Here is a 16,285-nt window from a genome sequence, read left to right as displayed (position 1 = left end):
CTGTAAGATTTCTTTCTCTTCACTTACGTATTTATTCAGTGTAAATAAATGTTGCCTTGCAGCTTTCAACAGACACAGCTGGAGACTAGTCTAAGGAAGACACATGCCAAAGTGAGTCTCAATCCCCTGCCACACCTGCAAGAGGTAGAACACTGCATGGCAAAGCAGCACTTGCCACAGGCACACCACTGGGTTCCTCTGGCAAGACTCTTCAGCAGCTTGCGGGGAAGAGTTTTATCCCAGTCAGACAACTGTGCCTCAAAGGTGCGGAACAGTGACTATTTCTCTATGCATCGCTGTAATACCTGAGTATGTTCCAATTTAACCAGCTTTAGGTTCAATCTCTGAGGAGGATCACGGTGTCTTTATGGGTGCCAGTATGTGTGTAATTTCACTCTATGCACCTTTCCCTTTGAAGCTGCCAACTCAGCGTAAGGGAGTTGTCCAGTTTGTAGTTTCTGGGTCATGGGTTTGTCATGTGCCTTATCTGTACTTTCCTTATGGGCTTTTTGCAGCACTTTTATAGCATTGAATTTTCTTTTATAGTATTTTGGAAACAAACCAAGGGATCCCATGAGGAAGCTGATGTCACAGCATTTTGTTCTGAAATCAGAACAGTGAGTTTAGGGACAGAAGGAGCTAGAGGGAAAGGAGTAATTCAATCAGCTTTAGGAGGTGTACTTTGTCTTCAAGACACTGGAAAAATAAGTTCAGGAAAAAAAGAAGCACCAGTACTGTTTCTTGGTCTCTATTAAAGGAAGAAACTATTTAAGCAAAATTGTTTATGAAGATGAAATTTACTTAAAATACTACTGAAAAGACTGAAATTGCCATGCTTGAGGCAGAGGAGTAAACATCAGGAGTATTTTCTCAATTCTTCCACTGATTTGTTTAGTTACATTGGTTACCTTCAGTTTTCCAGTTTGTAAAATAGAGGGGGTAATGATTGTTTAGGACAGGAATTGTCCCCTGAATATGCTAAATACCACTACATGTAGCTTGTGCCTGCTGAGTCCCTTAGCTCTCGTGCAGGTTGAGGTAAGAGTTCAGTTTGCCATGTTCTAGCAAGATACAAGTTAACCTGAAGTCAGCATGATCTCAGAAGCCAAGACTAAACAACTACTTCCTTTGCCTGGTCTAAGGGGACTGTGTTCACATGCCAGTTCTTGAAATTGCTTTTTCATAGTGTCATGTGCCCCTTGCGTGACTCTAGGGGGCAAAGGAAGTTTAATATCTTAAAAAGCCTAAATACAGAAGGGTTGCTTGTAATCCTAGCACTTGGTGCCTGGCTAAAATATCCAGCATGAAAGCTCTGCAGTGTAGACATGGATGGTCTCACCATGCACATAAGTCTTGAAATATTTTGGAGATATGTATGTTTAAATGCTTTAGCTGTATGTTTTCAGTTGTGCTTGGTATAGATGATGAAGGAATGATGTGCAGCACTGAAGTTAATCCTGTTAATCCAGACTTTTGCTAGGAGAAGCCTTTGCCATGTTCTACACTGCTGTAATCCGGGTTAGAGCAATGCAGGACATGGCAAAGGCTTCTCCTAGCAAAAGTCTCATGGGAAATCATTAGTAAAATCTTATGCCTTAAGTTGGTAGGCATCCAACAAGACTTCACAGCATGGTATTTCTGGACATGCTCCAAGAAGAGAACGATCCAAACAAGACCATTTGCTGATGAAAAAAGATCAGAGTTAAGTAGCAAATGTCTGTGTGACTGGGTGTTTGTGTATGTATTGCATAATGTATACCCAAATATTTATATTCTATATTGAAGTTACTCTCCTATTAATTCTTTCCCCTTTTCATATGTATAAGGGTAGCTAGTGAAACAACACAGTTGTTTTCACAGAGACATGGAAATTACTGAAGGTAAACATGAAGGAAAAATGCAGAAAGCAACGAAGGCATGTTAAAACATGAATCTAGTTAGAGCAGAGAACAATCAGTTCTGTTTTCTTCTTATGTTTAGTATCAAGTTTTGCGTAAGGCTAAGACATCTATCCAGAAGCTGGAGCAAACCTTGTGTTCTTTGCTGAAGATGAAAGGTAACTGTATGCAAGTATTTGCTTGGACAAAGAGCCCGGACTTGGTTTTTATGTGTTTGTTAAATAGAGACAGCTGTACACAGCTGAGCCCATTAAAGCGTTGCAGCCAACTGTGGCTTTAGTTGTAGCAAAAAGCAAGGGATGGTGAAAAGTCTGCCAACCCACTAAGCACTGTGTCTCAGAAATGCCCCTCTGACTCTCAGTCTTTCCTGCCCCTTCCCCAGTCTAGGTGAAGGAAGGAAACAAGCAATTCCTGCTGTCCCATGGCAGCAGGCTGTTTGAGCTGAGTCCCCTTGGCAGTTTCACCCTGGCAGGTGTGGGGCTTGGCATGGGTGCCCAGGCTGGATCCTTAGGCTCCCACTCGGAGCCTGCAGGAGCTGTGTGCTCCTCTGGCCACAGCCGTATGGCACAGTGTGAGTCACAGCTGTCACCAGCACCCAGCCCTGCGAGAGCTTACACTGCCCAACAGCACACTGGGGTGTTAGCTAGAAGGATTTCCTAGGGTAGGAAATGGAAGCCTCTGGTAAAGAGTGTACTCTGATATAAATGGTTAAGAGAGATGCTACAGTTTTGTTTTCTTTCAGCTTGGCACGCCCTGCTCTGTTACAGCCTGTGACACCTCGGTCACACTGGTCAGCAGGTACCGTCGGCACGGGTGGCAGCTCCTGCTGCGGGGCTTCACGCCCCCAACAACGTGCCTTCTGTGTAGTGCTGCTGGCCACTGCCTCCGCTGGCAGCAGGCAGAACTAGGGGCTGACAGGATAGAGGCTTTGGACATATTTTTTTGTCCCTTCAAGTCTCCAAATTCCTGTCAGCTAGAAAAAAAAAGGCTATTCATGTGACTTGCACCTCCAGTAATTTGCATCTATTAGAAGTCTCAGTGCTTAAAATGAACAACCTCATCTGAACCCACATCCTTGGATAACCCATAAAAGTGAGTTACAGGTAGAAAGAATAGTTTGACAGCAAAACTGAAGGGATAACAAGCAGTGAGGCTTGCTGAGGGGAGTTTGAGGCAAGCTTCCCCTTGTATGTACTTGCATATATGCAAAATTCATACTGCTTGTGAATCACAGGTTGGATGTCAAGGTTTTTTACTTGCAATTTATTCATTATAAGGTAATCAAAAAATACTGCATTGACTAGTGCATGCCCAGACTTTGATTTGCTGGTTGTTTTCACCATCAGTTCTGTCAAATCAATTTTAGAAAGAAGGCATTGATTCTAAGTTCCTCAGTGTTCATAAACTCCCAGTAGTGCTAGTTACATTGTAGAAGAGACAAATGTTCCTTCTTTCACATCATTTTTGCCTAATGACAAGCTCTGGCTTGTGAAGAACCAGTTGTTGGCAGTATTCTGCTTGGTTGGGGCTGAGGGTGAGAGAGAAGCCAAAAGTGCCATTGATGTGACAGTAACCTTTCTGCTGACAACAGCGAGCTGCAGTCTGGAGGATGGGAGCCCATCCAGCTTGGAGGAAGTCAGGGAGGAGTATGTCAGGAGGCAGTTCGGCAGTTCCAGGTAAGGGCTTATACGAGTCAATAAAAGATGATAATACTTTGCACTTGCTTCCATCCCAGCATCTCTGAACTTCTTTGTCATTGCTACTGTATTTCCAAGCAGAGGTTTTTCATCATGAGGAGAGGAGAAAGAGGTTTCACCTGGACTGCTGTAATCCCATTGAGTGCACAAACATTCTAAGCATGTTGTTGGTCTCGTTTCCAGTCAGTGCTTGTATTTTCTTTCCCTTCTATGTAGCTGATCTCTGGCAAGGATTTCTCATTGCCTGCAGAGCAAAAGAAGGAGGAAAAAGCTGGCTTGGGAAGAATGGCTCTGGGCTTTGGAGTGACCATGACAAGGGCCTTATTAATCCAGTTAAGAAGTTGTTCATGTGGCTTTTTCCCCTTGTGTTCTTTCCAGCACTACATCAGCCTCAGAAGATGTGAGTGAAAGTGACTCTGCCATCTGGTATTTGCTTCAAGAATGTGAAAAACAAACACCGGAAGAATATGGGAAGCCAGAATTGATCCAGTTTTCAGACACTTTATCCCCAGATCTAATGGAATTTGAACGGTAGGTGCACCCCACATAGCCTCAGGTTTTTAACTTGTTTGCATAATCACTGCATCCAGGCACTGCTGTCCATGCAGTCCTGCTGGAGCCTGCACCTGCCTTGCAGAAGCCTTGTGCCAGCAACTTTGGCCCTACTGGTGATGAAGCTGATCACTTCCTAAGCCCCCACAGCTTGCACATGAATGAGCTCTCAGTGCTGTAGCAGTCCCCAGCTTTTCAGGCCTTGGTAGATCCCTGAGGATTTTTCACCCCTTAAGAAAAAGAAGAAAATTTCTTTCAAGTGTGTCAGTCTCTGTGTTGCCATGCTTTACCACTGTATCCCTGCAATGGGGCTAGATTTTAGGAGGGTAAGAATTGCTGCACCAGATGAACTTGTCAGGTGTCTAACTGTATGTGTTCCAGGGAGGTGCAGGAACCAGAGTTAGGCACATTCTTTTCCCCACAGTGATGCTCATCCTTCCTCTAATGGCATTGTTATGAGGAGCTGCCCCTTCCAGAAACAGACCCTTAGCTCCTGGCAGCTTGGGATCAGAGTAGGGTAAGGCTGGATTCAACCAAGGAAGAGCTTGTAGTCCTCAGCCTCTGGGCTGCAGAATAGAGGTTGTCTGGAAGATACCAGAAGGCATTCTGCAACAATGCAAACATGTCTGCAACACTGGGGAGGAGGGGAACCTAAACACTTGCACGTGTGTTACGCTTAGAGCTAGTGGGTGTGAATCTGTAAACCCTTTAAGCTCCTAAATGCCTGATGCAGGACCTAACAGTCAAAGACCACCATTCTCATGTCAGTTGTCCATGTATTTTAGTTAGAAGTCGTAATGGTAAAATTACTGGGGTTTTTTCAGTTACTGATACCTTAAAACTGAGTACATTATATTCCCATGTTCTTCCCCTTCCTGTCAGACAACACTAGGAGGTAATTAGAGGTTCTATCCTGCATTTCCAACAGGATAAACGACTGTTTGATTGTAAAGATATGAGAAATAGATGCATGTGTAATCTATTTTGTACCATCAAGCAGTCCATTTCACCCTAACCATTCCAGAATTAAGAACACGCAGTGCAGGAGAATCCAGAGCTGCAGCTGGCATCCTCTTCCATGGCATCACCGCTGTAGCCAAAAACTTCTGCAGTTCCTTCTTCTCTTTTGCTTTGAACTGCTGTGTATTTCTAAAAACGCCTTGGATCATCGGGTTTTTCCTCAAAAAGAGAGTGCAGCTGGACCAGCAGATGGCACCAGCTTCCCACTCCTGCTCCTGCTTTTGCTCCCGTTAGAATTGGAGGTGGCTGTAGTTAAGGTATCGTTTAGAAGACCTTGAAATGTGCTGAACCAAGATTTTCAGGATTAGAAAAATCTGCTTCATCAAAGAGTGCACGACGGAGCCATAAACACCTGACTTTCACGTTCTTTACTGACGAGGCAGACCAGGGCCTGTACTGTGTAGACTCTGGCACTTACCCTATAGTCCTAGGGCCAATTGCATTTGGTTTATAGCTAATTCTTGTCAAAAAATTACCTTTTATAACAGGCATAAAACGAAAGGGACTCTTCAGCAAAGAAAGCAACAGCCTTTTGATGATCATTTAATCACATGATTTGGGAAGCATCAGAAATGCTTTGAGCTTCTACTGACTGGGTTTTTTTCCCCATGTCCAGCAGCAGGAGCTACATTGGTAGGACTTCAGAGTACTCTGCCCAGTGCAAAATGTGGTTGCCTCCTTCCATCTGGGAAGGAAATATTTGAGTCGTGCTTCAAGCTTAATTTCTTTAGCAGAGCAGTCTAATGGTGATTCATGTTCTGCTTGAGAAATTCCAGGTCCTTTGTTTGGAGCTGGACATACAGAAACCTTAGTGAGTGCAGTACCTTACATGAGAACACTTATTCCCCTTCTGGTATTTTGTCTCCAGCAGTGGTGGAAAATACTCCTGAGTGTGGAAATGGGGTTTAAACAGATTTATGCTTGCCTACAAAATTATATTTTCAATATTGGTTTGCTGGAACAAATATTTACAAATAAAAAAGAAAAGAACGAACTCTTTTTGAGTTGCTTTCTCATGCAATATTGTTCAGTTAATCAGGAAATGTGCTCATCTGGGACATCTTCCAAGGAATCATTTTGAGCCCAAACATAGTACCAATGACTGCTGTTTATAGAACTCTTGCTTTGTACTCCTTTGATCTTTTTATTTTCATCTGAGACTCTCTAAGCATTTAATTAATGTAAAATAACCTTCAGTGCTGCTTTCTGAAGTAGACATTATTATCCTTGATTCACTGTGCCACACAGTGCTAGCAGAAGAAGCAGGTTTGTTCTGAGATTTAGCCACTGGGTTGAAATTATGAGCCCTATGTTCCACCACCAGTTTCACTACAGACTGCATAGAAGTCAGTCCTAGGGATGTGTTTCCTTAGATGTAAAATGGAGGAAATTGAGCATCCGTGCTTAAGTCAGAGCATCCAGACCTAGGGTAGTGTCCTTCTGTCTGCATGTATAGCACCTTGTGCATCAGGATATGACCTCAGCCAGGGCTTTAAAGCGTAGTGCGATGCCAGTAGATGTATAAAAAGGGACTTACAGTGCAAAAGGCTCAGGATACAGAGGCAAGTAACTGAAAAATTATTAAATTCCAGTATGAGGTTTGCCTGTGCGACCAGTACAACCTGCAGTGCCTGGAGCTTCTGTTGTGAGGCAGTCCTGCTGAGGCTGAGGCTGAAGCTGGAGCCTGATTTCAGGTGAAATCTTCAGCAGTGTTGGGCATCACTCAGTAATTGTATGAAGTCTTGGAGGCAGAGTCAGTGAAGTAGTTATGGATCAGAGCCACTCCCCAGTGTCCCGCTGATTTTCAGTAGATGGCTGCCTTATAGCCTGCTCTTAAGAGATGCTCCCTTTCCTTTCCTTTCCTTCCAGATACCTGTATTTTTATAAGCACACAGTGGACCTGCTGATAGAGCATGGAATTGTTTGCACTGGAGAGGTGCCTCTTCCTGAGGTCTCCACAGCTATTTCCCATTTCTGGCAAGAGCTTTCTGAAGAGAGCAGGGACAGCATCTTGCAGTACTGTAGCCAGAGAGATTTCTTCATGGATCCCAAGGCTGTTTGCCCAGAGCCTGCTTGCACTGAAGGTAGTGTGAGGGACAGCGGAGGTAACAGTGAGGAAGCCAGTGGTTCCTCAGTCTCCACGCCAGAGGAAGTAAGTGCTCAGCAACATTCATAGTCTGCCTCTGAAACTCCAAGCCTTCAGAAGCCAATTGGCTCTGCAGCTTTTAATTGCAAACATAGGGTAGTTGTAACTAAGCTTTCCCAAGACCACATGAATGTATACATGGAGACAATAAGCAGTCTTTGAGTAAATGTCTGCAGCAAAATTTATCTTGGTAAGATACCTAGCAAGGTAAGATAGTAAGATAGGAGAAGATACCTAGCAAGCTGCAGTAGTGCAGTGTAGTAATCCTGCTGGTCTCCACTGACTTGCGGAGTTTCTGTGCCAAGTTACAGTTAAATTTGCTCGTACCTTGCTCCAGGGACAGGAAGCAAGAACAAGAATTATACAGTTACTGTGCTCTGCAAACTCTCCAAAGAGCACAGATTATCTAAATCCAGAAGGGATACCTAGTTTGCCAAAGCCTGCTGTGTTTTGGGTTGGGTGGGGTTTTTTCATCAAAGCACTTGGTAGCAAAGAGAAAGTATTTTTAGACCAGTCCCAGTGGTACAGGGCCAATGACTGCCTGTACCATGCACTTCTGCAGAGCAGAAGTCAGTGACTGAATAGACCAGGGCATTTATTAATAAGAGATTGATTAAAGAACAGCCAACTCTATAAATGGTTCCTGGAGCACTGATTGCTGAAGGAACTAGCTGCTCGAAGAGGTATGTGTAATTTCATTAGCTGCAAGAAAGGGACAGATGTTTACCTTTAGCATATAAGTAAATTGCATTGACAAGTTCTTTTTGGGTCACAGGACACAGCTCATACTGCTCGTCACCTTAGGAAATGTCATGGGAATGTTCCACGTACGGTACTTTTCTGGCACAGAAAGTGTGTGAACTGCATTATGGCAGAGTGAACTAATGAGTTTAGTGGTCTGGCACAAGGAGCATCCAAACTCCTTTGTAAACTGGAATTTGGAGAAACTGGCTGGTACAGCTGAGACCTCCAGCCATAAGCAGCAGTCCACAGTCAAGTCTCTAAAGCACCGACACAATTTGTGGGTTTTACTGATTTTCTGGGAAATGTAATGTGAAGCCTAATTCCTAGAGGTTGAAACACAGGCTTAAGGGAGTGGAATGACCTTGTGTTCCCAGCCATGAAATACAGTTATTCCACATTATTCCTGTCTCCACAAAACCTCTTGGTTTACTCTAGCTGCAAACATACCTGTTAAATGTAAAGAAAGAGTATCATGCTTTTAAAGACTTCATTATTAAAAGTTATGCTGTGGGTAAAACTTTTAGGTGGCTGGATATGCTGACATCTGAAGTGATTTCTCTGCTAGGTGATGTTTGAAGATGCGTTTGATGTTGCTGCTGGTTTCCTCGACAGAAGCAAGACTCAGGGCATGTCCAGCCAGAGGTAAATTACAAACTGCCCCCTTTTGGCAGACACAGTACGTTAATAGCTCACTTCAGTACTCCACGGCAAGTACTCTGTGGAGTAAGACAATAGTCCAGCTCTCTTTTTTAATAAATGGTCAGAGTAGCAGCCTCCAGCAACTGTGCTCACAATAATACTTCCTTTTCAGGTGTAAAAGTGAAATTACTAATGGTCATTTACAGCAGAATCAGTTAGAATCACTTATTAAGAGCAGCCCATCACTTCAGGACAACTGAGGTCCTTCTGATTTTCTTGGCTACTCTGCACAGCTTTCTGTCTTTTCAATTTACAATACTCATAATATTTTCCTTTTCTCTCTGTCACTTACCAGGCCTGTGAGGACCAAGAGGCATTCCATGGATGAATCAGCTAATCATAAACTGTACTCTCATTTAATGAGACAGAAATGATAATTTGTCAACATTTTCTCCCTTGTCTTTTTCAAGTACTCTAATTCAGTCACGTGGAGGCGATCAGGGTAAAGTGTGGTTGACCTGAACAGTAATACCAAAGAAACACAGGACCTGTTAAATAACACCTCTTTCCTCTTCAGTTCAGATGAGTTACCTGGAAGAGAACATGTCAAATACAAAGCTGGCACTGCCTTTGATTTTTCCCAGTAGACCAAAGAACAAAAAGGGTTGTTTTCCTCAAGAGGAAAATCACATTATGATTTCTCTTTTATGTATTCTTTCTGCTTAGTCTTTGTTAGGATTGTTTCTCTTTGCAAGTAGTGTTTTTAATATGTGGGGTTTTAATCCCACTTTCTACTTACTTTTCAACATTTAGAGTAATCTTTAATGTGACTCTCTTTCTTTTGCCACCATTCCAGGTTGCACTTTCAGAAGAGAATGAATTAAAATAAGGTTGTTTTGGCTGTTGATCAGAATATACTTGAATGGATGAAAAAGCTTAACAAATATTTATTTATTAAATAGTATTTATGAGGTCATAATTTCCATTTGCTTTTAAAATAAGATTAAGTATTTCTTAATACTGCAGAGTATTACAATAATCTTTACAGTCTGTTTTAGGTCCCAAATCAGTTTAGTATTTCAGTAGTCAACATTTATTGTTTTCTCTTCTTGCCTATTGTTCTGCACCTTGTAATTCTGGACAGAGGTGTGATGGCAGAACTTTGTAAAATCCCAGGAAGAATGCAGAGGTGAGGTCCAGAATGAAAAGCTTATTTTTGTGCCACAGTTACCTGAGAACAAACCTGCCAGTTACAGCTAACATGTCATTACATGAACACAGGTTACTGCACTCACTCAAAAACTTTACAGAAGAAGTCAAAGCTGTTCCTCTGAACAACCCTACCAAATACACTCCCAAATAACCATTGCAGCTGTCTGTTTTAATGGATATTTACTTTTCCCCAAAACAGTGTTACTGTAGCTGTCATGTATCAGTGGATCTCCTTGTTGTGACACCAGTTGCTTGTATTTCTTTTCTCTGTTCTTATACATCTGCCTTGCACTTGGCAAACAGTATCTCATCAATACATCCATCACCACTCCTCCCGGTCTTGCTTGGCTGTTTTCTTTATTATCAGAACCATCTCGAAAACAATTTGAATTTTTTATAAATTTATAAGTAAAATATGGAGGAGAGAAAGTAAGGAGAAGGGAACAGGAAATTAAATACAGTATCTGATTCCATTTTCAGTTCAGCATTTGCAAGCTGCACTTCTGAAAATCCAGAGGATCACCAGAGACTCTATCTGCAGGTCACTGACTTCCTAAAACACCTCTTCTTTGCTAATACACAGTTTTGCCAGGTAAGCCTTGCCAAAGGATTCCTTAAAGAAGGAGCAGTGTATTTCAGGAGCAATGTCAGAAAGGGATTTTTGTATTCAATGCTTCTGATCATATTGTCCAGAATGATTACAAATAAGAACTTGGGGTTCATAATTTCAGATGTGTCATTCCAAAATGCCAGTAGGATTGCCTTTGTAAGAGGCAAACTGAGTGAATACTGCTTTGAATATTATTCAAAATGGCAAATGACGTAAGGAATTTAAAAATTTTTTTATTATTATCCTTTGCATGAAAGTTCCTTGTGGAAAAGCTTGAGTGATCTCCTCTGACCAGGTAAAGCTCACTTTCCAGTTCTCCATCAACCCCCAGCTGCTTCATTCTGAGCTCAGTAGAACCACCTTCTGCTTGTCTGGGTGCCAGGTTCCCTGCCCTGAGCCCTCCACTGGCAGGCCCTAGAAGCAGGATACTCGTGTTCTTGAAAGAGCTGATGAAAAGGTCCTGAGCTTCCTCTTAACCTCAGCCTACTGTTGCAAGTTTGCTGAGCCAGAAGTCTTTGTGCTTGCATTGTTTGTCCTCCCCTTCTTATCTCCCTGCCAAGGAGGTGGCTCAGAGCTTGCCTGTGGGTGAAGAACAGAAAGGGAGATACCCCTCAGGCAGAGGTTTGGTTCAGTCAGTGGTACCTCCACAGCAGCCACTGGTTTGCTGGTTTCTATTGCCTAGCTCCTAGCTCCCACCTGTCTCTAGTACTTGAACAGATGCTCCTTTGAAGGAAAATAGGTTTGTGGCGAGGGGTAGTTGTGACAGAAAACAAAGCAGAAACTAGTGTTGCACCACTGTCTGAATCTATCACATAGAAACTGCTGCATGCCATTTGGCTCCCCCATCTTGGAGACAGCACTAAAGGAGGTGCAGAGAATGGCAGCAAGCACAGGCAAAGGCATTAAATAGAAACTGTTAAGAGTAGGACTTTTCTAAAAAAAAGACTGAGGGGTACTGCAAGACCATTTTATTCCTACATGGTGTGGATTTGGTACACAGAATGATTACTCATTGTGTCTAACACCAGAAGAACTAGAAAGCACTAAATAAAATGAAAAAACAACATATTAAAGATATTTGCATGTACAAATTACCATATTTAAACTCCAGGGTCATCAATCCATGGGCAATTACTAAATCTGAAGGTGCAGATTCATTTTCCAGTACAGGAGGACCTCACAGCACAGTTTGCTATAATGTAGGAGCATTTATTGTAAAACTGAGCACACTGTGTGCCCAATTCTTGCACTTTTTTCTAAACTTCACCTGCTGACTGTTGTCAGAGACCAGGCACTGATCTACAGAGCCCTTTGGTCTGTGAATAGCTATGTTCTATGTAAGAGCGGAGCTCTTCTTGTGTTTATGTAAATGACCATGAACTGAGCAGGCCTAGAAAAGAAAGAAAATCTTTAGGCAAGATATAGCATTTTATGGTTTTAAATTTCTTTTGTGAGTGTCAGGCCTGGCATGGTCTCATCTTTTCCTTCTGCTTGGAGCTGCCTCGTTATATGTGAGCCCAAGTCCATCTCCCAGCTCCCAGATGAGGTGGTATGGGAAGAGGTAGTGTCTCTCTCAAGCTTTAAAGAGGCACATTTAAAACAAGACTAGGAGAATGGCAGTGATGGGAAGAAAAGCAGCAAAAGAACCCAAAGTACTGCAAATTGGCAGTTGAGTGTACTGTGTGGATCCAAAAGGAAATAAAAAGCTGCACACATTTGTTTTACACAGGAACTTTTAGTTGTCTGTGATAAGACAATAAAAAGGGAGTTTGAGCAGAAATCACCCAGGCTAGATAATGTGAAGGTCACAATCTGTTTTGATTTAGAGTGCAGTACTGCACATCTAGACAGTGCTGCCAAGAGGCAAAAAAAAAGCCAAAAGAAAATATGACTGACAAGATATTTTTTGTTTTGAGAGCAGAAATTCGGATCCATCTCAAAGCAAACAGATTGAGACAGTTATGAAAGTGGTTGCAGAGCAGGGATAGAAGATGTTCCAGCTAGCTTGAAACACACCAACTCAGGCAGCAGCAGAGAGATCAGTATAGGCTACTCACCTTACCCCAGAAATTGGGCTGCTCAGAGCATCAGAGACTCCTGGACTTGACAGGGAAAGGAACCCGTCCTGCTTACCTTATGGGTATGACTGAACCTCTGCAGACCATTCCCCTTCCCTTGACGTGGTACCTGTGCTGGTGCTATGCTAGCACAGGAGTTTGGGAAGTGTTGGGATAATTATCCCAAGGATAAAGCAGTGTCCCAGGACACTGTGCACACGCCTTGTAGAAGATACAGAGGTGGGCAGCAAGTACAGTAAGTACCAAGGTAAGTCGTGTGATGTGCACCTGACTGAAATACAAAAGGCAGCCCATGGTCTCCTTTCCTTTCATCTGCAGAGCTGATGAGGTGATGGATTTCATTGCTGGTCATTCATGCCAGTGCCATGTTCTGTCATTTCTGGTTAACTGTCCAGGTACAAACTGCAACTACTGCTGTTGGATTGTGGATGGTCCCTGTTTCATAGTCACAGAGCTACTGAGCACAGCTCCTCTTGAGCCGCTGCCCTGGCTCTCAAGGCTGCCAATGGCATGCCCCTCACTGGAATAAAAAGCTTCAGAAAAACTCACGCAAGAGGAGGGGAGAAATGATTTGGACAAGGAAAGGGAGAGCTCTTAAAAAGGCAGTGACCCCAAAATGAGAACAGGAGCATGCTTCTATGGTACCTGATAAAGAAATATTTCTGAGCATGAGATTAGTTAAGCAATCTTGTAATTTTTCAAGAGCTGTTGTCTTAAGGTCACATCATAAGAGAAGCTTAGCAGCAAAGGCAGTAAAGGATTCATTTAGACTGAGATCCAAAGTTTTTACCTCAATGAAACTCAATGAGGTTTTTTTCCTAAATAGTGCTGAGCACCTTTGTGTCTTCAAAGGCACACTTTCTTTTGAAATCATGGATTTTAGATGAGTCACTTAACAAGCAAGTGGTATTTAGTGCTCCTTAAGCTATACATTTTTAAACAGCACCTATTTTTAAAAGCAGTATTTCACTGAAGAGTCTTGCATCAATGCGGAAGGTGGACTAGATGGACTGCAGGCACGAACACTTTCACCTTCTAAACTTGGATTTCTCAAGAGCCACTTACTCTCTCTAAACTGGTGAAAGAGAAGACCGTTTCCTTCTATTGCTAAAAGTGGAACAAAGCCTGAAGTTGGTAGAAGTTAAGGCCTCAAGGAAGCTCTCATACCTTCATAGCCTGTTTTGTGACATCCTTGCTACCACAGTCAGTTACATCTGTCTAGATGATGTAAATAGACACAGGGTGGAGCCATGTGGTTTTAGAAGGAAACTGGCAGAAAATTTGAGCCATTCTTCATCAGGCACCTCAGGCACTTACCAAATGCTGGTGGTTGATTCAGAGAGGAGGGAGGGCTCATGGTGCATTTGCTGGCACATCAGCTCTTGACCAACTCACTGCGTATTTGAAATTCAATGAACTCCTCTGTTTTTTAATCCTGCTTGACTTTGGGGGGGCTTTCAGGAAGAAGATCTTCACTATGATCATGAGACCGTGATGCTGCGGTGCACTGAGACCTTCGATGATGAAGATTTCTAAACAGTATCTCCACTATGTTTTGCCAAGCACTGCCAGGTACACCGGGCACATGAGGAAGCTTCACCTCTTTCAGCGAGCTACCTCTCTAAGCAGAGTGTGGAGACACTGTGTTGAACTGGTTTGTTACCACTGACTTCTCCTTCCCTCATTAGTACTTCTTGATATATCAGTTGAGTAATTTATACTTTTTAAAGGTTTCAAAGGTCTTAGATATTTATTAATAAATGTTTTTACCCATTGCTATTTAATGTTTAGCCTCACTTCACAGAGAAACTGGGGCATGTACAGTTAAGTGACCTTGCCTAGCATAAGCTGTGGGAAGAGCAGCCGGGAGGCCAGATCAGTGGCAGTCTGCACACTCCCATAGGATGCAGGTCTCAAACTGCAACCTGCAAAAATCACCTCCTGGCAGTGATTACTTTTCTGGTGCAATTTTTCATCTTGGGCTGACAAGGAAAGAGAGATTTTCTCACAGAGAGTGGGATGAGGCTCTTCGATCTCTTTATGAGGACAGCAGCAGTGAGCACCCACTCCCCAGTCACCCAGAAAAGTGCAGGCACAATAATACACTTTGGATTGTTTACTTTTGTGAAGTGTGTAAAGCCAAGTGATCAGCCCTGTGCTCTTCTTCCACATCTAATTCTTGGATGAGTAGAGATGCTCAGATAGTGTCTTGGAATTAAAAGTGCTGTGAAATTGAATAAAGTCCTTCACATCTCTGAGTTATCATTAAAGGCTCTCTGCAGACTTGAACAAACTGTGTTCTGATAGTGTTGTTGAGGTCATGCTACCAGCCATCACAAACAGAAAGGATGGAAGTTTTATTTTAAAACCTAAACTAAAGCTGGCATGCCTAGGTATCCATCTTCAGCAGCCAGCTTTCAGACTGAATCCAAGAGGCCTGGACTGTGGCCCAGCATTGTCCTGGTGCATAAAAGCATGATACATTCAGGCAAAAACACGTGGAGCTGAGTACCAAAGTACAAGGGAAAAATAAACACTACAGAGCCCTTTCTGTGGGTGAGGCTGTGGTAGCACTCCCAGATGAATGTTTGCCAGGCTGCTGTGTTTGAAAGTGGGGGTGCAGGGGTCTTGTTTGGGTTTAAGAGCTCTTCAGAGTTCTCCAGGGTGCAGCCTTGCCATTCCCTGGCCTTTCCAGTGTGCGTCATTTATACATGCTGGCATTGGTTTGAGGTAATGACATTAAGGAGAAGATGAAGAACACATTACTTTGGTTCTGCCTCTTGTATGATCATAGTTCACAAGAGTGCAGGCCTGCAAGGACCACGGGAACAGGGTTTCCTCTCCTGCACAGCCAACTTTACACAGACAATGGCTGTTCTGCACTGGTGTGTGTGACGCCTGCTCTGCCTTGGCAGGGAAGCAGCTTTAATTCCTGAGCATGTGACTGTTAGGTGTGCACAGGTCCCACACTGAGCAGCACTCAGTGGTCGTTCTGATGAAAACATTTCATGAAAAAATCTGGAAATATGTAGGCTGGCAGGCTACTGGGGCAGTGCAGTGGAAACGGGTTGGAGGCAGAAAGGCAGCAGGGATGGAGCAGTGGGAAACATGGACACATCCATGCACATGGACAGTGCAGCCATGATAGGGGTTTGGGCAGACCTAGCTGAACAGGACTCAGTACGTGACAGCTGTGCTGCAGGGTAGCAGCCTCTAACTTTACAACACAGTGAGCCTAACAAAAGGCAATCCTACTGCTCAGGTCACATCTTCTTGTGACAAAGGTATGAAAATGAGCCTCTGATTAGCTGCTCTAGTGCCAGTGCACCTAGGTACAAGCAAATCCCCATCACCATGTCCCACCAGAACAGCAGGAACATCTGGACTTGCCAATTAGCTGTCTGCCTCTGCGAAGCCACAAGCAGAGTGACCCCACACCTGGCTGACTTCAGTGAGTCTTGCTGCACTCAGGACTCAGTAGCGTGAAAGGGAAATACAGCTGACAGGTAGTTAGTTGGCTGTGCTCCAAGCGATCTGGAACAGCCCTCAAATGTTCAGTTTTAGCCTTGAGGATCCTCTGATTTTCATCTTCTCATTAAGTAGCAAGTAAACAGAAACTGTGTTGCTGCAGAGCAAAGCCAAAGCTGTTTCCAAATCTCAAGTGGCCACATGCAGCTGGGAGAAGTGGT

The 16,285-nt window shown here is 43.3% G+C and overlaps 1 protein-coding gene across 1 annotated transcript; it reads left to right on the top strand.

Annotated features, from left to right (window-relative positions):
* The first annotated feature begins 75 nt into the window (after window positions 1–75).
* Window positions 76–14,872, top strand: STRA8 (stimulated by retinoic acid 8). The gene is made up of 8 exons (XM_019292758.2): window positions 76–264; window positions 1,981–2,056; window positions 3,490–3,574; window positions 3,974–4,126; window positions 7,037–7,319; window positions 8,623–8,699; window positions 10,389–10,500; window positions 14,058–14,872. Exons 1-8 carry the CDS (start codon window positions 157–159, stop codon window positions 14,130–14,132), a joined length of 969 nt encoding a protein of 322 aa, XP_019148303.1. The 5' UTR covers window positions 76–156; the 3' UTR covers window positions 14,133–14,872.
* Window positions 14,873–16,285: the final 1,413 nt, after the last annotated feature.

Source organism: Corvus cornix, chromosome 1A (assembly GCF_000738735.6).
Source record: "Corvus cornix cornix isolate S_Up_H32 chromosome 1A, ASM73873v5, whole genome shotgun sequence".
Classification (NCBI taxonomy): domain Eukaryota; kingdom Metazoa; phylum Chordata; class Aves; order Passeriformes; family Corvidae; genus Corvus; species Corvus cornix.
Note: the sequence above shows the minus strand (reverse complement) of the source record. Positions and strands in the feature narration are given on the sequence as shown.